Raw genomic sequence first — 23,060 nt, forward strand, 5'->3', positions numbered from 1 at the left:
GCTTTGGTACTTTGACTTCTCCTTCAGCCTTGAGGGGGCAGGGGGCTTTGGTTGACAAAGCTATTCAGGGACAGTGAGCCCTAATCTGAGTTTCTTTTTCTCCTTGACTAACTCTGCAAAAAACTGAGAAATATAGGAATTGTTCCAAGAACGAATCTCATTTGCATATTTAATGGGAGAGAAAGTAAAAGGTAGATGGCATGAGAAGGATATGCCTCTGCCAAGAACAATATTCCAGAGCCCCACTGCAACAAAGTTTGCCTAAAGAGAGCCTTACTTGTCTGGTCAGGGGCTCCGTTACTGGAAGTTCCAAAAGGAAATTACACTTAATGCTATATACAATCATTAAATTGTAATGGGACAACGGAAAAGGCATGGACTTTAGAATCACACAGTCCTCCCTGGTAAACACCTTTGGCCCTTTTCTTAGCCTTTCTGAGACTCGGTTTATTCATCTGTAGGCAGGAATAATAAGTAGGTGGAACTTAAAGGGTTGCATGAGAATTAAATAAAAATGTACATTGCCTAACATCATGCCCAACATATTGTATGTGCCACTTAAGGTTAATTCTTCTCCCCATCATCTCACCTATAGTACGGTAAAGTTGGAGTTAATATACATGAATGAATAAATTAAGAGAGAAATTTCAATATGCATAAGAAAAATCAAGCCATGATTCAATTCAGGAGCTATCTAGTCACTAAATACTTATTGTACATATACTCTATGGCAAATATGCTGAAGAGAGGGGCAAGGGGCAGTTCAGGACAGAGAGGCAGTGGAGATGTAAAGATATTAATGCAAAAAAACCCCACAAAAAAACAGCATCCCTTTACATTCAGGAGACAAGAAAAGACATGTAAACAATTTATGTTGTTTGTATGAGTTAAAGTAATGGACACAATCAGTCCTGTAGATGAAATCAAGCTCTGACAGTTAGCCAGCCTTCCAAGCTTCCCATTGATTTTTAATATCTCTTTGGAATTAGACTTGTCTGGATTTGAACCCTGACTCTAACTAGCAGCCTAATCTTGGATAAGTCACTTTACCTCCCAAGGCATTTGCCCACCTGGGAAATGGGAATAATGGTCTCTCCCTACAAAGATTTTAAAAGATAATATATATTAAAAACCCTAATAATCAGTCATTGGAGTTATATAATTCATGATCACTTTTCAAAGACAGAAAACGGGTAGGGGAGGTAAGGCAATCCTGGGCCATTTTATTCCTTAGTATCAAATCTAGCAAAAAGTTATGGGAAGAAATTGCAGACTAATGACTATAAAGAACTTTGGGGATTCCTTCTTGATTTTTATTACCCATGCTACTGCTATCCCCTGTTACCACAGATAATCAAAAAGTGTGAGTCAGCATTTGGCATAGTAACATGTCCTAGTGAAGTAATGCAGGTTCATGTTTTTCTTCCTCATTAGATGAACAAATGAAGCAACTTCTTCTTTTTTTTTTCTCCCAGTGACAAAATGTTCCCGGCCTTTGGATTTGGTGCCAGGATACCCCCAGAGTACACGGTGAGTGAGTAGAGATCCTTTGCTGTAGCCAAAGGATAACTTGGGTTTATCCTTTGTTCAGGAGTTCACTCTTTTGGTCCTTGATAAAATTATGTAAGTAGAGCCAAAAAACTCAGAAATGGTCTTCAGAACCAGTTAGATTGGCTCACTGGAGCCTATCTTTTGATAAAGCTCAATCTCCTGTATTCTGGATGGGTCCTGTCAGAGGTCCAGATGAAGGGTCCCATTGTTGACCTTCTTAATAGATAGGGTCGGAGACTGAGAAAACACTCAGGAAGTTGATCTCCACTGGCTCAGAACCTATGTATTCAGGTCTCCCCCAGAGAAAGGTCCTTACTGACAATGCCAACGGTGACAGTTCATAACAAGGATGTCTACAGACTCCCTCATTCAGAGTCTCTGAGCACAAGGCCTATGTGGGGGAGAGACACAGCAAAGTCCTGAAGGAGAACCACTCTGACTTCAACTATTGGGAAGCTGAAAGGTTTCTATGGAAACGCTGGAGTGTTATTTGATACTGATTTCTCATGAACAAGGAAGGCAAAGATTGTGAAGAGAGATTTGCACTGCAGTGGAGCTGACGCATTGTGCTGTGGTATACCAGAAGCTCCTGTGGGACACTGTCCACAGAGAACTCCACTCCCACAGGTAGAAGGGCCTTGGAGAGACAACAAGGTCCCAACCCCAGCCTCACCAATTCCTCTGAGGTACAAGCTAAGTGAAAGCAATACTGCTCAGTCATCAGTCTCTCTTTTACTGATTGAGTGGCAGAGCAAGAGAAAAATGCTAATGTTTGCTCCCACATCAGAGCTGTTAGACCAAGGGCCTTCCCCTGCTGTGTCCTTTTTGAAAAAAGGAAATCCGTATCCCTATTACTGCTAGAGTGAGCAGTAGATGGAGTGGCATGTCTCTCTGACCTGTCCTCTTTCTCGTTTTCCTTATATCCCACACTGTCTTCCCTGCGGGCATGGCTACAGAATTCTAGAAGCATTTGTTGGAAATTGAGCACATGGAAAGGAAGAACATAGAACAGGAGCTGCTGACTGCTGGCCTGTAGACATTATTCAGGCCACGAATGTATTATATCTGACACAAAAAGAATTATGCAATTTCATATACAATGTCAGTTTCTTGCTTCCNAGTTTCTTGCTTCTCCAGAAAAACTAAAAGAACCTGGCAACACTAAGATTAAAAGGTTACACATAAAAGAATTAGCCAGAACTGAGGAGATGCAGTCCCGTTTAGATGGGGTATCAATTCCAGAATGTGGGCAAATGGGTGGCAACCTTTTTCCCAGAGCTGCTGAGCTTTGAGAATGAAATGCACCTCAAAAATCACCAGTCCATGGGACATCTGGGTGGCTCAGTTGGTTAAGCATCTACCTCTGAAATCTGAGATTTCAGCTCAGGTCATGATCTCAGGGTCATGAGATCAAGCCCTGTGTCGGGCTCTGCACTCAGCAGGAAGTCTGCTTGAGATTCTCTCTCTCCCTCTGCTCCCCCCTCAACCTGCCGTCTCTCTCTCTTTCTCTCTCAAATAAATAAATCTTTAAAAAAACAAAAGCATGAAAACAACCACCAGTCCAACTAGCAAGAGATGCTTGAGCATTCTCCCTCTCATCCCCACCGGGTAGTCTCCTGGTCTCAGCTGGCCCAGCAGGTGTGTAGTACGCTTGTTTCAGGCCCCTCTTTTCTTATCTATGACATCTGCCTGGCCCCGCTCCTGGAGTAACTCATCCTTCTTGCTATTTTCTGAAGTCCTCAAGCTCACCTGATCCCTTGGCTCCATGCTGCCTGTCAGCTAACTTATTCTTCCTGCTGCCTTAACAGGCATCCCTCCCATATCTTCTTTGCTATTCTCGAAAAGTCATGCAAATGCCCCTTTTCCATGCCTAATTTCCCCTTGGCCCTGACAGGCACTGATGGTCTCAGCCTGTCGGATGCCCCCAGAGAGTTTATCACAATTGACTTCTTTAGGATAAAATGTCAGTTTGCCTTGAAACTGAGCCACAAGCACCTCTGTCTTAGTTTGCACTCCCTCAGGAATAGACCTTGAGACAAGGATTTGGATGCAAGTTGTTTATTTGAGAGGTGGAGGAAACCTCAACAGAGGGTGGAGAAATGGGGGGAAGTCAACATAGGGTATGCTAACAAGCCAGTTACCACTGTGGACAGCTGGAACTTAATTCTGCTGGGGGCCCCAGGGAGATAGTGTAGAGCATGCACAGACCCCAAGAGATAAGAGAGCTGGGGTGCTGATACACCATAGCCTGTCATCCAGTGAGTGATGAAGGGCTGCTCCCCAGCAACATTAGTTTCCCAACACTTTCAGCTAGGCAGGCAAAGCAGGTTTAGGAGGCCTGAGAAAGACTTAAGGTAAATAAAGCAGGTAAGATGGTTGGAAGTCAGCTGCCTTGCCTGGAAGTGCTCAGGGCAAGGAAATGTGGGGTAGGGCACCGATACTAAGAAAAGAGGGGCCTTTTAACACAATGACCTATCTTCTAGCTTCCAAAAGTGTCAATGCTTGGAAATAGCCTTTGAAATGGAAGTCTCTGTATAATTCCAAATGATCCAATATGTCCAGATACTGGCACATCCCTCTCGTTTTATCAGGTTTTAGAAACAAAAAAGTAAACAGTATCTTTTTTGACCTTATGCCTAGGTCCTTCCAGGTAGAGGAAATTGTGTTGGAAGAGTAAAAGGTGTATTACTTTATTACTTTTCCAAGAGTAAAGTCTATTTGAACCTGTGTATATGTGAAAATCCTTCTGCCCTATATTTCTGCATATCATGTTAGAATGGTTCTTAAATGTCAGCAGCTTAGCTGGAGCCTTCATAGCCATCACCATGTTGGGCAGACAGCTTGCGTTATTGAGCTATCATTGTTTTTTATCACTGGGTCCAAATAGAGCTCAGCCAAACCTAAGCCTCCAGGCTGTGGCCAGTTCTATCTGGAAGCTATTTGGAGTTACATTTTTCAGAAATCTTTTCTTCTATTTCTTTTTTATTTGCCTTATTCTCCTCTCCTGCCAGCATTTATCTGATTCTAGAAAGTCTTCCTGTCACCTCAACTCCACGGGGAGCTTAGAATTCACCCTCCATCTCAGATTGATTGTGTAAAGGCTTAAAATGGTTCCTGCTGCTTAACACATAATGAATGTAATGGGCATTTGTTTGCAAACTCTAAACCCCAGTGCCTCCTTACTGGATTAAAGTTATAATTCTCCTTTCTTCCTTTTTAAAATTTTAATTGGTGTCTAGGTCTCTCACGACTTTGCAATCAACTTTAATGAAGACAACCCGGAATGTGCAGGTAAATCACACATAAAAGCACGCCGAGGTCTCGCGGCCCTTCCGTGGGTACCCTTCCCATTTCAGTCTCTCTGCTCTGATGCAGTGTGTCAGTTAGCTACAGTCATCTCTCCACAGCAGAGAAGTAGGCTTTCTGGATCCCTGCTACTCCAAAGGCAATGGAGAGTCGTTAACAACAGAGCAGAAAAATAGCTACAAAAGACAGAATGCAGAAGAGGTCTTGAGCTTACAGCAAGAGGTTGATACCGATTCTGGATTTCTCTGGCCAAAAAAACGTGGGGGAGAAATTTACCCAATGGGCAGTGATTAGCTACCCCTCTCTCTGGTTCCCAAGTTTTCATTAGGTATTTATTTATCACAACTTCCTCTCTGTGAAGGAATAAGGAGGAGGGGAAACATGGAAAGCATTTGACACTTTCAGGGTGCTGGCAAAGGATATGACTTCAAACAAGTAGCTTTATGGTTTTATGCCAGAAAGAGCCTTCTTGAAGGCTTTGGTCGGTGTTGCATTATTTCCAGCTAGAAATTCCTCAACATATTCCATTAAATAATGATGGTGAAGCGATGTGCACGTGACTCCTGTGGGTGGCCCGGGGTGGTAAAAACTGGAGGAGACTCAGCAGGTAGTGTGAAAATGAGAGAAACATTAAATCTGACTTACCTGGTGGCTGAGAGCACAGCCCTTAGATAGACCCAGACAAGACCTGGTCTGGAATCTAGAGAGTACAACTAACATGCTGTGTGACCGGAGGCAGATCATTTAACCTCTCTGAGCCTCAGTTTCTTCACCTATAAAAGGGTGTATAACATCTATTTCATTGTGCTATGAGCATCTAATGAAATCATGTGTAAAGTGGGACTTCAGGGAGAAGTTTGTGGAAATGGTTGCTTTTGACTTGAGCTTTTAAAGAGAATGATTTCAGCAGGAGTGTAGGCAACACCAGCGATGTGGTATTTTCTTTTTTTTTTCTTTTTTTTTTACCTTAAGGATATAAATGTGTTGTTGATAAGGACTATTGGGGGCAACTGAATGCTTTATTTCTGTGTGTGTTTGATTACACCTATAGTTGAGGGGACTACTGAACTACTGATCTTTGCCACTTTCACCTTAGGAATTCAAGGAGTTGTGGAAGCCTATCAGAGCTGCCTTCCTAAGCTCCAGCTTTATGGTCCTACCAACATCGCCCCCATCATTCAGAAGGTCGCCAAGTCAGCATCAGAGGAGACTAACACCAAGGAGGCATCGGTAAGGAGAGGGCTGGTCCTCCTGTTAATGGGTGTTTACCTGATTATTGGCCATAGCACCCATCCCATTCTGACAATAAATCCAAACATTTCTACCTGTGTGAGTTTGGGCAAATGCCTTAGCTTCCCCTGTCCTCAGTCTCCTCAACTGAGAAATGGAGATAATCATACCCAGCTCTGCTGGGTTATTGTAAGGCTTGGAGATGACACATCTCAAATGTCTGCAACATTACCTGAACACAGGAGACACTCAACAAGGGAAGCTTCTAGAGTCACCAGAGTATAGATCATACCCACCTCACGTTCCTGGGGGAAGATGAAACTATCCAAAAAGAAGCTTCCTTTCCGATGTACCCATACTATAGATGAAAGCAAAGCAAAACAGAAGTAAAACAATGGATGAGTCTATCCCCTGGTGGTCAAATGTGACAACACAAAACGTCATGGCAAAGATTTGTTTCACATTCTGTTCAAGGTTTTCTTAAGAGAAATGCAAACCAAGGCAACAAAGCCAAACAGTTTGGTTTTTGCCCCTAAAATTTTAGAGTTAAATATATTACCATAATAACTTTTTTATATTTCATTTTTAATGATACCAATATATTTCTTTTCTAGATTACTCAATTTTTTTTTCAGATTTAGTAAAATATTACCGATGTCTGAAATTTTCTCTAATTTTATCCTGGGTTCCAAGATACTGCATTTGCATGAAGATTATATACTACTCCCTGCTCTGCTGACATGAACTCATCCAAGCTCTTTGCACTGTACCCAGGTTCTCAGCCATCCTCATATTAGAATGGATGGAGGACCATGTTCATATCTGATGTCAACCTCTTAGGTACTGGGGCACATCCCCTCTCAATTATCCAAGGACGTTGACCTAACAGTTACATTGCCCTTCTCACCTTATCATCTATTTCCCCTTTCTACTAAAGACTCATTCCCATTAGCAAATAAAACAGGCTATAATACCTATTTGAATTAAAATCTCTCCCTTGATACTAGTTTATCCTTTAGCTACTCTCTCTTACATTACTCTCCTTCAAAGCACAAGGAGAGACTTCCCTCACTGTCTCCATTCACCCATACCAGTCAGACTTACCTTCCCAACATTTGTCTGAAAATCATACTTCTTAGAGTCAATGGCACCTCCATCTTGCCAAACGTACAGAGGCCATGGAGCAAATCTGAACCCTCACAGATGCAAGATTTAGAAATAAGTGTTGGACAGGATCAATATTTCTTTTTTTTTTTCCTTTTTACTTTTTTTCATCACCAGAACTTCAAATTCAAACCCTTCAAATGATAACTTGGCTCAGAAACCCAACATATAAAGGAGATTTTAAGAAAATAGACTGTTCTTGATAAATCTGGATTAGGGATGGGGTTCAAACTTGGCTGTTCTCCTTTACCTCCTTTATCCCCAAGAGCATCCAAGGTATCCCCAGGGCTCCCTAGAGCCCAGTTTGAAAACTGAACGATCCCAACTTTTGTGGAATACTTGGAACCACAAGAATAAAAAGAGAGCATGGCTGACATGGGTCTGGATTCTGGCCTGATATAAGCCTGCAGGAGTTTTTGACCATGACTCACTCCCCCAAGGTCAGGTGGGTCTGCTCTGAAAGGACAGGTCAGGAATCGGTGGAGGAAGCATCTAATCCACACAGCCCCGAATAATTTACCCTATAGGCCAGAAACACTGATGTTTTTTCCCAGAGATTTTCCCTGTTCTTTGAAGAGCGCATGGTCCAGGGCCCCTTGTTATCACTGATTGCTAAGGGTCCTGACATGGAACCTCTTTGGCAGGTTGGCAGGGAGTCTATGGCTGTCAGATTTTCTTCTTGATTTTTGTGGAACTCTCATACAAATTAAAAACAAAAACAAAAAATCCCCTTCTTATCTAAACAGGACCTCATGTTCATTCAAAGACAATAATATTTCATCTGCGAGCATTCTCTAGCCTGACTTAAGAAACAACTACTACTCCTCATTTTATTGGAAGTTTCCATCAGGATTTCAATCTAGCAGTCTGCAGAATATTACCTTTAGCTAGATTGAACCTTGAAGGATCAGGTTCTAGAATCCTGACAATCTCTTCAGATCATAGGTTTTGGACCTTTTTTGTTCCATGAACACCATTAACAGCTGGTGAAGTCCATCACCCCTTCTCAGAAATGCTTTTAAATGCAGAAATAAAATATATATTATAAATAAACCACATATATTGAAATGCATTCAGCAAAATGTTTTTAAATGTGGCTAGGAAGCATGATAAATATAGCAATAAAATGCTTCTTTTATGAACATTACATTATGAGAACCAGTAACTAATCTAATAATTCTGAATTTCTAAGTAGTGTTGATATAAATGATATAGTAAGATATTTGCAGTCTCTATAATATAACAGGAAAATATTCTGTGATTTTTACTGGTGACTAAGTCACAAGCACAGTTAAAACTAATTGTATTTGTTGATTATAATTGAAAAAAATTATAAATTTTACTTAGAGGCTAGTGAAACTATAATGTAATATACCCCAAGTTCACAGACTGTCTGAAATCTTTCAGGAGTCCACTGGCCCAGGTCAAGAATCCCTGCTCTAGGGGTTCCTGGCTGGCTCAGTTGGTAGAGCCATACTCTTGATCAAGCTACCTCTTGATCTCAGGGTTATAAGTTCGAGCCCCCTGTTGGGTGTAGAGATTACTTAAAAATAAAATCTTTAAAAAATAAAATAAAATCCCTGCTCTAGATGAAAAGTCACAAACTGCATTCTATAGCATGTTTTTCAATGGCTTGCAAGCTAAGAATGGCTTTTGCATTTTTAAATGGTTGAAAAAAAATCCAAAGAACACTAATAATTTCATGGCACGTGGAAAGTGTATGACATTCAAACTTCAGTATCCATCAATAAAGTTTTATTCGAACACAGCCATGCCTGCTCATATTAAGTGTTGAATATGGCTTTTCTCACACTACACTAGCAATGTTAGGGTGTTGGACGAGATCACTATGGCCTGCAAAGCCTAAAATATTGATTATTGTCCCTTTACAGAAAATATTTTCCCAACCCTGTCTCCAGAGTATTTCAACTCTTAAGTTTCTTGATGTTGTAGTGCGGCTATCAGGTGTTTTTGTTATTGCAGGCATTGAGCAGGTAGGGGTGGTCTATCCCCTTGGACCACAGGGCCAGATCAAATGGGAGCTGGAGAGGGGGTGGAGAAAGGAGGAAGAGGACACAGAAATATGATTCACGCAAGTGCCCATCTGCTCATGAGTCAGAAGTGGTCTCCCTCCAGGTGTGGCATCCACCTGGCCTTCTAAGGTGTACCGTGGGATTCTGGTGTATTCTACACTCCTTCCCTCTATCCCCAACCACCAAATTGCCTCCTTCTGCCCCATCTATGTACCTCCCTAGCCACACCATAAGGTCATCCTACTGAAACCTTCCTCCAAACCCCCAGGCTGCCAGGCCACCTTTTTTGTGACTGTATAAGACTCAAAGAGCATAGGTATGGATGAAAAAGTACAACTCCATTGGTTGGTTAGCTAGAACTAGGTATGGGTAGCCAATTAATGGATGTTTGGTGGAACAGAATTAGTCTTTATGTTAAACTATATGGAAAACATTTAGAAAATGTGGCTGTCTTCATCATAGTGTGAATTTCTATTCCCTCCAGTTGCACTTTTGACATGTTATTTTGTTTAAAATAATTTTTTCAGACTTACAGAGAGAAGTGGGAACCTTCAACACTAATAGCCCGTGTGCAAACTTTTAAGTATGATTCTCAAAACCGGATGTTTTCAGAATGTGGCTATTCTATTCAGCCTTTCTTCTTTGAAATATGGCAACTTGAAATGGCTTAATAATCCCACATTTACTGCAGATGTTGGGCATATTGCAANTGTGCAAACTTTTAAGTATGATTCTCAAAACCAGATGTTTTCAGAATGTGGCTATTCTATTCAGCCTTCTTTGAAATATGGCAACTTGAAATGGCTTAATAATCCCACATTTACTGCAGATGTTGGGCATATTGCAAAAAATTGCATCAGATTGGCATCAGTTGGCATCCCAGTGCCCTGCTTCTCTCCCATCTCGTAGAAGATGCTATCACGATGCCATCACGATGCCACTCACAGCTAACAACAGTGATGACTTCTGATGGCCTTCCTTCTCCAGACCCCATAGACAGTCCTAAGCCCTCCCTGTGCTGATGGCTACTGAATGTCTTCTCCAGTCTCACTCTCAGATGAGCCACCTGCCAGCCTATCCAGGTGGAAAAAGGCCAGCCAGGCTGCAGGCAGGGAGCTGGGACTGGCGCAAGAAGCCACAGAAGCTCAGCGTCCGCAAGCACACTCACACTAGACCATGGTGTATGGCCTTCGGGGGAGGAGGCAGCAGCCCACACCCTCCACCAGCAAGGCTTTAGACTAGTGCTGTCCGCTAGAAATATAATGGAGTTATATATACAATTTTAAATTCTCTAGTAGCCACGTGTTTAAAAGTTAAAAGAATCAAGGGAATTAATTTTAATCATATATTTTTTATCATATATTTTTACCCAGTATAACCAAAATATTCTCATCTTAATATGTCTTCCATACAAAAAAATTAATAAAATATTTTACATTCTTTCTTCTGTACTCAGTCTTCAAAATCCATATGTATTTTATACTCACATCATCTTAATTTGAGTACTAAATTATCACTGCAAATACTTGATCTTTATTTAGGTTTTATATATTAATAGTTGAGAAACTAGAGTCACATACCTGAGTTGTTCCAAACGTATTTAAAAGGTTTCCAATAACTAAATCAAGTCTTTATTTTGAAGGTTAAATCTAAATTCATAAAAGTGAAGTAAAATTCGAATTCCAGTGCCTCTGTTACTCTAGCCACATTTCAAGGGCTCAGTAGGCACGAGGAGTTAGTGGCTATTGTATTGGGCAGTGCAGCTGTGGACTCGGAAAATTCCGCCAGCTGAAGAGGATGGGATAAATGGTCTAGTCCCACTCCTCAGGAGATGAAGGGGTGTGGACCCAGAGGGGGTAAGAGTTTTTCTAGGAACTCAGTGAAGGCTTTGACACCAGCCCCTCCTGACTCCCCTCTGCTGCTCTGTCCACCACACTGGGCCGTGTAACTGTCACTAAGGTGCTTCTTAGAATTAAGCCACAATTGCTACGCCTGCGCTGAAGCCCCATCCATCATAGCCTTAGGTCTTTAGAGCTGTCAACACGAGACTCACTAAAAGTCTGTCAGCACGGTTGCTGTGGTCAGGACGCAGGGAAGCCGCCCGGGTGCATAATTGGTATTGTCCTTGTCTCCCCCACCTCCCCGTCCCCACGGTCATCTGGCCTCCGGTCACCCCCAGCAATACTTCATCCTCCTGATTCTCACCGACGGTGTCATCACGGACATGGCCGACACCCGGGAGGCCATTGTCCACGCCTCCCACCTCCCCATGTCGGTCATCATCGTCGGCGTGGGCAACGCGGACTTCAGTGACATGCAGATGCTGGATGGGGACGACGGCATTCTGAGGTCACCCAAAGGAGAGCCTGTCCTTCGAGACATCGTCCAGTTCGTGCCCTTCAGGAACTTCAAACACGTACGCATATCTCTGGGGCTTCCCGTGGGAGAGCAGAACCACAGCAAGCTCACTCCCACATTTTCCTACCGGTGTTTGGGGTGAAGCAGTGCCAGCCATATCTGCCCGGGCCAGGCTGTCTCCCACCAGGATATGTAGAGCTTCACTCTTTGGAGAAAGACGTGTAACTCAAGTAATGGCTGCAGCAGCCAGCATTTCACTGGTGCTTGCCCTCATCCATGTAATTTAGGCTCTCTAGCGCACGCAGGGCTGCCACGGACGGTCGGGCAGGTTGCTGCCTGCCTAAGGGTGCCTGGATGAGGTAGCAAAGAGAAGCTGAAATTCAGCCTGGGTTCTCTTTGTCAAGCCATGCACCCTGGGAGAAGCCTGTGTTTGCCTTGGAAAAGCACATTTTTGAAATGATAGTAACCTAAATCCTCTGTGAATATACAGTAAGCAGCATCAAAGATTTATTTAACTCATTAATGAGGGAGCCAGGAAGACAACAAAGCTAATTTAAAGGAGGGTATAAAATAGTTGATTAGGGTCTGTGGGGGAACATAGTGGGGCAAGTTTCCTAAGGCAGATTCAAAATTGGTTAATGGCCAAAAGGGTTAAAAAAAAATCATCGTCATCATCTTTACATTACCTTCTTTACTGGGCAGAAATCTCATCAGTTTTCTGCAAGTTAACATTTAGTTTTAGTCTTGGATTCCCATCAATAACAAATACTAACTCAAGCAGTGTCACAGTCCCCAGATGGCCCTGAAGCAGGCCCAAGAGACAATGTTCTAGCACGGCACAATTTTTCAGCATTTCCAAATCAGGGATAATTATCAACTCCAGAGAAGAAGAGGCACCTTTAAAATTTACACAAAACCCTGCCCCCATAGGGCTGCAGTGGCCCAAAGCGACACCTTCTCTGAGTCTCGCAAAGGCTCCCTGTGTGCTGGTAGTGGCCCTGGAGAAGCCTTCGGAGCCTCCTCCAGCTGCAGCTGTGAGCCATGTAGGTCGTCACAGACAGTCCTCTGTGTTCTCTTGTTCTGCGCCCCTCGTGGAAGCCACTGCAGAGCAGAGCAGCCCGACCCCTGCTATCCACTGAGGCCTTGTCCCCTGCTCTGCGTGGGGTGCCAGCTAGCCTGCTCCCAGGGCTGGCACCTGAACTGGAGCTGCCCCAGCAGGAGGGAATTTCCAGAACCCTGCAGTCCCCTTGGAAATGACAAGAGTCCCCTCCTTTCCATGCTGCAGAGACCCCTCTGTCACCCGGACCACTAATGCGATAAAGTCTGTTGTCCCTATGCCTCCAGGATCCCTGCTGCAAATGTCCTTCGCTTCCTCTCCAGCCCCTCTGTGCTCAGGCCTTGAAATCAGTTATTTAGGGTCAGGGGGAGGAAGGGACAGGCACTGTGCCATCCACTTTGAGCTTTCCCTCCTGGCATTTTCTGGAAAAGCCTTTCTCCTCAAGCCCAAAGCCCTCATTCAAATGAATCCCTTTCACTATCCTAGCCATTTTATCAGATATGTCCAGAAATATCTGAATCCCAGTTTGGGCTCAGGCCAGGACCCCGGCTACGCTGGGTAAGGCAAGAATAAGAGCGGAAGGATGGCTGGATCGTTGTTGATTATCGACAAGTCCCCGCGCCAACGTGAACTGTAGTTTGCTGCCTTCTTGGGACAAGGCTTTAAAGCAAACATTCAGGTAAATAATGAGCCCAGCAGCCTCCAGTGAACCCTACATCTCTTGGCCTGCTGGGACCGCTTAGCGAGATCCCTGAACGCTCCAGGGCCCCTGAACAATAAGGTATGGCTCATAGCTGTACTGCCACATAGTTGCGATTTTCCTTCTGATGACTGTGTGCGATGAGCAACATTAAAGGAGCCTAAAATCAATCCCTAGCTAGAGTGTTGAAGGCAAAGGAATTCCAAGTAACACCCAAGCCCCCAGCAAGCCCAGCAATAGCGTGGGTGAGGGGCTAGCTGTGCTACCACAGCCCTCCTTCAATTTGCCTGAGGGGGTGTTTCCAAATGAAACCACTTGCTAAATAAAAGAGGCTCACAAGCCCTCAGGTCGTCTGCAGGTGGACAGCAAGGAGCGGTATCCACTGTGTGGAGGGATGTGCTAGAAGAGGCGAAATTTGCTGCAGTTGTGTTCATCAGTGAAGTGACTTACTTGCACAATAACCAAGGTGGGGAGAGGGGGTTGTTATTCCAGATTTTCACGTCCTGCCCCATTTTGTCAGCCAGGCAGTGGTAGCCACATCACCGACCACTACCCATAACTTTGCATGAGTGAAGACGAGTCAAAGAGCTCACTCTCTGGGAGATGCATGCACTTCCCCAAACCGCCATCTTTCTGTCCCTGCATGCACGCACACGTGCAAACACACACACACGCATCTGTGTGCTACAGCAATGCTGCAGAGCCATGCACGCTCCTGCCTCTCCCCAGCCTCCTCCTGTTCCTCGAACACTCATGGAGCGCCCGCTGTGGGTGCGCCATGTGCTAGACTGGGACCGCGGTGAGGTGAGAAAGCCGTGGGTCCAGGTCTCAAGGAGCGTCCTGGAGAATTACATGGTTGGGACATAGGTGTCAGCAAAAACTCCCATGCTAAGCGACCTGTGCGGGTTGAAAGGGGCTCACATATTGCTGCAGGACTTGAGAGCAGAGAGGAGCTGCCATGAGGAAAGCCTCGCAGCTTGAGCTGGTAAGAAGAAGGACAGACCGTTGCTGGGCAGGGAGTTAGGGGGGGCCTCGTCAACAAGGGAAGCGCCCCCCTAGGGCAAGGGACTGGGGTCCTGCTTGCATGTGTCTGCCACGCAGTCTGAAGCTGCTCTGTGGGTAACAAAAGCAACAGCAGGAGCATATCACGCCCCTTCTCTTTGTGGACCTCAGCCTAGAGTTTGAAAACCATACCATTATCCAAACTTATCTACTCTGAATTCAATGCACAGTAAATAAAATGGAAGGTGAGCTAACATCCTTTCCTGTAAGCCAGCAACCCATGAATTGCCTCCCTTTGCATGATAACTCAAAGCTTTGAAGTGGACAGGCACAGACTCTGAGCTGTGTGGCTCCGGGCAAGCTATTTAACCTTTCTGTGCCACAGGCTTTCATCTGTAAAACTAGGCAAATGACCACTCATGAGAAGAGTAGAGGTGGTGCCTATATAAAGCTTAGCATGGTACCTGGGCCTCGCAGGTGGTTAATCAACACAGCTGCTAATACCAACTGCTTTCACATTGTTGGCCTTTTCCCAACCAGATAATGCCCCCAGCCCTAATTGCTCATGAGACCCACCAGCCCCGATATGCAAAGGACTGGGAGAGTCATTTAGAAACTGTGCGGTCTAAATACAGGGACAAATAGCTACCTGGGGCGATTTAAAATTTAAATTAACTAACATGAAATAAAATTTAAACTTCAGTTTTTTCAGTCACGCCAGCCACCTTTCAAGGGCTTGGTAATCATGTGTGTCTAGTGACTACCTCATTGGACAGGGCAGATAGAGAATATTTCCACCACTGGACCAAGTTCTATTTGACAGCACTGTTTAGGGCTATCGTTGGCTTCACATAACAGTAAATGCATCTTACCGTGGATTGCACAAGTGGTTCTTAACCAGGAACAACTCTGGCCACATCTGGAGACATTTATGATGGTGACAGCTTTGGGGCGCTATTTGCACGTAGTGGGTAGAGGCCAGGCGTGCTGGTAAACATCCTGTAATGCTCAGGACAGTTCCCCACCCCAAGAATTATCTGGCCCAAAATGGCAATAGTGCCCAAATTGAGAAACCCTAGATTGTATAAAGACAAATATGCTGTTCTTATATAACTAGAAGTTAGGGACTGGTAGCTGCCCACATCTTTTTTTCAGTGATTTGATAGTATCAGGGAGAGCACATGGTGAGTCCCCTTGCTGTTTGCTCATGATGATAAAACAGTTGCCATAGCTCCAGGAATTATGTTCTAGTTCAAGGAAAAAAGGAAGAGGAAAGGGAAATAGAGCCAACCATGTCTGTCCCCTCTAACCAAGAAAGAAAAGCTTTCCAAGAAACATCCTTACATCTTGAAGGATGAAATTGGGTCATATTGGGGCGCCTGGCTGGCTCTGTCAGTAGAGTGAGGGACTCCTTATCTCAGAGTCATGAGTTCAAGCCCCATGTTGGGCGTGGGGCCTTCTTAAAATAAAAATTTAAAAAAGAAAGAAAGAAATGGGATCATATGGCCATCCCTAGGTGCAAGGGAGCCTGGGAAATTAAGTCTTTGGCTTTCTAGTCTTTATATGAGATGTGGCCAGAGAGAAAACGGTAAGAATGACTTTCATAGCTACGCCAGTGCGCATGTGGACCATGTGGACCCTAACCTGCGACCCCCAGAGGACATTTATAACCTAAAAGAGCATTCGAGGATGCCAAGTGCCCAACATGCGAGGAATCTTTGACATGTGAGGGGTCACTTTAGAAAAACTCCTCACTGTGTTTTCAGATTGTTTTTACGATATGCGTCTCTCTTTTGAGCTTCCTAAAAACTGTAGATAAAACCATCCCTATTCTTTGCTATTTTGCCTCTGAGAACACTGGGGCTTAGCCAAGTCGAATGGCTGAGTGGCAAGCCATGTAAGGAAGGAAAGAGCAAGAAACCAGGTCATTCGGCCCCTAGTCTAGCCCTTTCTTTCCTTTGCTGAGGAATCTCAAACACTCATTAACTGGTCCCTCGGCTAAAAGTTTTCAACTTCAATAATAGCTAATAATGAGACTCGGGCAATTTTACTTGCCCAGGGATTAGAAATTAGTACCGAATGCCAGAGCCAGAAGTCAGATCCAGCTCTGCGGGACTCCAGAGTCCACGAAGAATACCAACCTCCACCTTCCTCTGCCCCAAATCATGCAGTGGGATCATAGTACTGGTAGAATAAAGGCTGCATTAATTAGTGGTATTCAAGACCCTCCATCACCTGGCCTCAAGTTTATTTTCCAACTGAATATCCCAACAATCCGGCATCCCCAACACACACACACACACACACACACACACACACACACACATTCTTTAGCCCCATCATGACTCACTGTACCGAGAATGATTGAATGCCGTTCCCCTTCTCTACATTTTAAAACATGCCCAACTTAAACACCACCTCCCCTTGGAAGCCTGCCATGATTTCCTCTAAGATGACTTACTCTTTTTGTTTTCTGTGCTCTGGCCCCAGGGTGTTTGTGACTCTAGAGCACTGTTTCTCAAATTTCAGTATACATAGGAATCACCCTAGGGCATCAAGTTAAAATGCAGATTATGATTCAGTTGCTCTGGGATGGGTCTAGCATTGTATATTTCTATTAAGTTCCCCTGTGATCTGATGCTGCTGGTCTGTAGCACGTATCATGTTCAGTCTCACAGCAGTGTTCATTTTGGCCACACCAGGCTCCCCTCTCATGATTATAACTTCTTTAATGGCAAGAACCACAAACCCATAAACCCTAGCACCATGCCTGGAATTGAATGAAATTGGGAAAAAAAATTTAAAGAAAATTCATTCTGCCCTCCAACTTTCACCCATCTTCAGATGTGAATAGTTATATATTTTGAGACAGGTGTGGAAAAATATAATCATGAAATAAAAAGCTCATTTTCCAACAATCTGACAACTCTCGCCTGGAGTAGATGTTCAGCAAATATCGAAGGAATGAATGAATGAATGGGAGAGAAACTAGCCGCTCAGAGCAAGACTGCAGTCTTTTAGGTTGATCCTGGATCAGATTCCTTTGGCCAGGTGCCAAAGTCACGGTGATCTCTTCTTCCCTGCAGGCATCTCCAGCTGCCCTGGCAAAGAGCGTGTTGGCTGAAGTCCCAAATCAAGTCGTGGACTATTACAATGGCAAAGGGATTAAGCCAAAATGTTCATCGGAAATGTATGAGTCTTCCAGGACACTAGCACCATGAACTCCACATGCTTTTACAGAGTTCTGAAATACTATTCCTGCTGATATTTAATACTACTGCTTCTGTACTTAAAAAGACACACACACGTACACATTTAAAAAATAGCACGTTTTGGTGGTTTTTAACTGACAGTTTTTTTTGCATGTGTAGCCCTGAGGCCTGGATCTGTTAAGCTCTTGTATTGTTAAAGACTTTTTACAAGGAAACACGAATAATTATAACTTACTCTTTACATTACAGCATGTCGCCTTGAAATAAAATGTTATCCGTATCCGTTTTTTATACAGGTTTGTTGAAATTTTGCTAAATTTCTTATTATCTTTACACTGTAAAGCATTTTGACACAATTATTGAACGTTGATAGCCAAAACATAATTTGGTTTTATCTGCTATAGGATGAGAGACTTTTCAAAATGGCAGATGCATGGACTGTATTTTGCATGTTTAAAATAAAAAAAAAAAAAGAAAAACCACACTGTTTTTGCAATCGTTATCTATAATCCCTCCCTGCTAAGAATGGTCTCTTTATTGAAGAAGAGGTTTACCCACCTAGACATAGTCTTCTAGAAGTGGGTCTGGGGCACCTAGCCCAGTACCTCTCAGGCTTTACTGTGCACATAAATTACCTGGGGATCTTGTAAAAAATCAGACTGCGGTGCAACAGGTGTGCATGGGCCTGAGATCCTGCATCTCTGACAAGGTCCCAGGTGATGCCATTGCAGTCCACGCTTAAGAGTACTGAGCTTCCAGACTCTAGGGTGTCGTCCCAGAGACCATCTGACACAGGGAAGCGCCTAGTCTGCTTGAGAAGGGCACTTCTCCCCTGCCAGTAGCACAAAAGTCCCACTGTCTCTGAGGTGGGACTAGAAAGTAGTGAGACTGATTCCAGAAGCTGCATACCCCCCATCAGTCTCACTGCTTTATAGTCACACCTCTTCCTTAAACAGACTAGGGAGCGTTCCTCCTCACCAGCCTCTGCCCTCTCAACGGAGGCATCACACAACCCAGTCGGAGTGGATCCATTTTTATGTCAACCCCGAGGAATGACCTCAAAGAGTCTTCGGTGGGACCACAACCACGGAAACTTGTCCAGGGCAAATGGCCTTGTGGTATGGCTCCCCAGAAACCTGGCCCGCCAAGTTGATCTTTAAGCTCAGCGTGGGGCTTCTCGTTGCCTCTTTTTATCACTCCTGAGAGAGAATTCTATTAGCAGAAATAGCTAGGATCATTGTTTTGCATGGAGGTGTTTTGTTTTGATATGAACTGGCCAGTCTTGAGCCAGAAGAATGAATGTTTCACTTGTGTAATGTTCTCATAGAGAAATGGACAAGTGTTTTGCAGGTGCAAAAGGCACAAGGAGGAACTCATTTTTGGTGAGAGAGAGATAGGGAAGTAAATCACAAGGCAAAATAGATCTGTCTGTTGTTTGTTGCGGGAGGAAGTATTAATAAGCAAATCAAATGCCTTGTATGATTTCCAGTGTTATAATTATAGATCCTAATCTTGCAAATACATGTCAGCCAAATGCACAACATTTTGCGAATGATGGTAAAAAAATGTATGACTGAAAAAAATCATAAATATTAAACTGTATTGTTTTATGAATAAATTGGGTACTTACAAAATTTTTTCTGAGAGTTATGGTCTTGTTTCTCTTTTCAAGGCAATTGGCTAAAGGTGATTTATTTCAAGGTGATTTATTTCATGTAGATGACATGCCCTCAGATTAGGACCAGCTCTTTCACAGTCCCATAGAAACAAAAGGATATTGTTTTTAACAAACAAGGGATTAAAATGTAGGCTGTATTGTACAGAATTATCTGACGGTGGTTTCTAACCCCAAACCAGGACACGAGCTTCCATGTTGATGTGCCTGGAACATAGTAAGCACTCAATAGATATTTAATGAATATAAAGAGACGACTAATTGAATGAATGAATGAATGGACTTGTTAATGTGCCTCATGCTTGATTTCATATCTATTGTCGATTTAACAGGTGAATTAAGTGGCTGTGTCTGTCAGTCAAAATGATGCACCATGTCATTCTCAATTATCTGTTGGGATAATTCATGTCAGGATCCCTGGGATCTGTGAAATAGGGTGACAAGGACAGAGTCCAGCTTGCCTGGCCAGAAATTTATGGCAGTTTACTTCCCTTTTCATAGCCAGACTGAAGCCCTGCTCAAAAGAATAACAGAAATACTAGCCAACAGTTATTGAGCGCTTACTGGTCCCAGGTACTGTTCCACGTGCTTGGTGTATACTATCTCATTTAATTCTCCCAACAGCCCCATGAGATAGATAATATTATTAGTTTCATTTTTCAGATGAGAAAACTGAGACATAGAGAGGTTAGGTAATTAACCCAAGGTCACACAGCTATCAAAAGACATAGGTAGAATTTGAACACAGACACCCTGACTCGTGAGCCCATTTCCGGATCCCAATTTCAGCTGCCCTCCTGGCTCAATACTTGTCTACTTGCCCTATTAAGCAGTAGATAATTCGGACATTTGAGAAAATGAGGTTTAAAACATGACCCTTGCCTCCATTTCAGAAATTTCTGTCTCATCTGATGATCTCAGCTTCTTGATGTGGGCTCTTGGCATGTTGTGATGTAGCTAACATCCATCCCTCTGGGAGCAGTGGAAGAGACCTCAGAGTCAACCAGCTCCTCCCAACTTCTTGCCACCAAGGAGACCATGGAGATCAGACATTACAAATGCAAACTTTCCAAATGCATACAAACACTCCCAGGAGCTGAGTGAGCCATGTGAGCAACCGAGGAGGAATGGGTTTAAACAAGGGACCTCTAAGAGTAGAGTGTGGTGAGGTTGGAGAGAAACTGGAAAGCATGTGTCCCAAAGAGGGTCCGGCTCCAGGGGCCCTGCACAAGTGTGGACCCAACGCAGCCAGCCCATCAGTTTCTCAAGAGAAATGGAAAATGTGGTATTTCACATAAAACCTACCAACTTGTAAATATGGTAAATTCATTCAGAATTCTACAATTATTGTGAATATTGCAAGGGTCAAACAGTAGGAGTCAAAGGAAAAATACTTCTGGGCTTAAATTGGCTTGGAGGGCAAATATGGAATCATTGAGTTATAGCCATGTGTGGTCTGCATGCCACAGGGCTTCAGTAGATAACATACACTCCAAAATTCTTGGGGGCCCCGAAGAGTTTTTATTTCTGTGGTTTATATCTATCCATATTTGCTGTATTTAAAATTGAAACTGAATATACTTATTAATTCACTTACATGACAATAACAAACCCATTACACACTAACATAAATAAAATATTTTTATTTAAACTATATTTCAAAATAAAAGAAAAGAAAAAACTATATTTCCAGGATGCCTGCTGGCTCCGTCAGAAGAGCATGCAACTTTTGATCTCAGGGTCATGAGTTGGAGCCTCATGTTGGGTGTAGGGATTACAAATGAATGAATGAATGAATTTTCAAAACCAAAAATAGTGAGGCAAACAGCATTGTGCCTCTTGCTTCATAAAAGCCAGCTGGATTCTCACATCTCCTTCTGCACTCACCCTGCTGTGTAATGATGTTTTGGTTGAGGTACAATGAAGAAAATCTAGCCTTGCATGGCTATGTAGTTGGTAAGACCAAGAGAATTTTCAGCTTTCTCAGATAACTGTGTTAACTCTCTTCGCCGCACCAAATCTCAACAAGTTTCTTAAAGGTTAGTTGCACTGTGGAATACGAAATCATATCAATAAACCCTTCCTGGCATTTTCAATGTTCTTTTACCCATGCATGACTTTGTAACATCGTGCGCTACTCACTTGGGAAATATTGATCCGCTCACTTATTTAGATGTTCTAAATGCTTACACAGTTTATTTTACAATATCAAAAAACTCACATTCTTTTGCTGTATGATATCTCTGCCTATCTCATCAGACAGACTAAGTATTGAGAATCTGTCAAATTACAGTGGCAGATTCAGGTTTTCCAAAAGTCTAATCTTTGCTAGAAAGCTCAAATGTTTTCACTGGCAACAGATACTGTCAGTTGTTTTTGTTGAAGTGACAGATGCATTTCATCCATTTTCAAGAAAGTATCCCCCAAATACCCACATCTGAATAACTCTAGTTTATACCAGTTTTTTTTTTCCCCAAGTAAAAATGGCGTTCTGTGAAAAAAAAAAACAAACCGCCAGCTCAGGTCACAACACGAAGGTGCCCGTGCCTTTGTCTGAGGCGACCATCTTTGGTTGGACTAGAGTAGTTGTGCTGTATCCATGCTTTGCATTTTGTCACCCATATATGAAGAAGACATGGACTCAAGGGTCAAGACTTCATAAAACTACTAATGTTTCTGCTCCATCAAGAGCATCCTTAAATGAAACTGCACGTTCTTTCCTGCAAGGGTGTGACAGTGAAAAATAAAATGGCTGTGGTCAAGTGTGGTGCCATCTTCTTGATGTGAGCTAAGATTCCAACCGTTTTCCCCCCAGTGCTTTTGCACCGTTGGTGCACATGTCAGCACAGTGAAGAAGGCATATTACATCTTAGCATTATTATGAAAATAGTTTTGACCTCACAGACTCCCTGGAAGGGTCCCATGGACCTTCAGTAACCACACTTTGAGAACTGCTTGCTAGACCACTTGACAAAGAGTATGTGTGTTTGCTATTCCTGCATTATGGATTACCACGAGCTTAGGGCTTAAAACAACACATATTTATTATCCCACAGTTTCTGTAGGTCACAAGTCCAGGAAGACAGCTAGGTCCTTTGCTAAGGCCTCATAAAGCTGAAATCAAGATGTCTGCGGGATTACACTCTTTACTGGTTGCTCTGGGAAAGAATCTGCTTCCAGGTGTATTCAGGAGGTTGGGAGCCGTTGTAGAACTGAGATCCCATTTCCTTCCTGGCCATCAGTTGGGCGAGGGGAAGTGGTCTTGACTCCTAGAGGCTTTCCACGTTCCTCCCGTGCTTTCCACATGGCCCCTCCAGCATCAGTGGGTCAAGTATGTCTCAAACATTGAATCTCTCTGACTTCTGTGGCATCCCCCTGACTCCAGCCAGCGAAAGTTCTCTGCTTTTAAGGGTTCACGTGATTAGACTGGACCACCCAGGTAACCCAGGATTCACTACCCTGAGATCTTTACCTTTAGTTACACCTGCAAAGCCCCTGGTGTCATGAAATATAAGATGTTTACAGGTTCCAGGGATGAGGAGTTGGACGTGTTTGAGAGGCCATTCTGCCTGCCACAGAGAGGATGCAGGATATTGCCAGATGATTCTAAAAGGAATGTGGTGTGTTCAAGAACTATAAAAGGGCTGCCCACAGAGACAGAAGGAGACTATAGACGAGGTCAAGGACTGGTGGTAAAAATACCTGCTGATTCCAAATCTCTGCCCCGAGAGCTCATTCTAAATCTGTTTGAATACCTCCCTTTTTCGGTCTT

At 43.4% G+C, this 23,060-nt stretch overlaps 1 protein-coding gene across 4 annotated transcripts in view; it reads left to right on the top strand.

Moving 5' to 3' along the window:
• Nucleotides 1–19,249, top strand: part of CPNE4 (copine 4) — a 461,864-nt gene extending 442,615 nt beyond the window's left edge. For 2 of the 4 annotated variants that reach the window (XM_034662002.1, XM_034662001.1), the window contains 5 exons: nt 1,476–1,530; nt 4,791–4,842; nt 5,954–6,087; nt 11,464–11,700; nt 17,488–17,622. In XM_034662002.1, coding sequence (XP_034517893.1) covers nt 1,476–1,530; nt 4,791–4,842; nt 5,954–6,087; nt 11,464–11,700; nt 17,488–17,622 — 613 coding nt within the window. Of the gene's footprint in view, nt 1–1,475; nt 1,531–4,790; nt 4,843–5,953; nt 6,088–11,463; nt 11,701–17,487 lie in introns of all 4 variants that reach the window. The other 2 variants (XM_002922652.4, XM_034662003.1) reach the window with 2 other exon arrangements.
• Nucleotides 19,250–23,060: the final 3,811 nt, after the last annotated feature.

Source organism: Ailuropoda melanoleuca, chromosome 6 (genome assembly GCF_002007445.2).
Source record: "Ailuropoda melanoleuca isolate Jingjing chromosome 6, ASM200744v2, whole genome shotgun sequence".
Taxonomy (NCBI): Eukaryota; Metazoa; Chordata; class Mammalia; order Carnivora; family Ursidae; genus Ailuropoda; species Ailuropoda melanoleuca.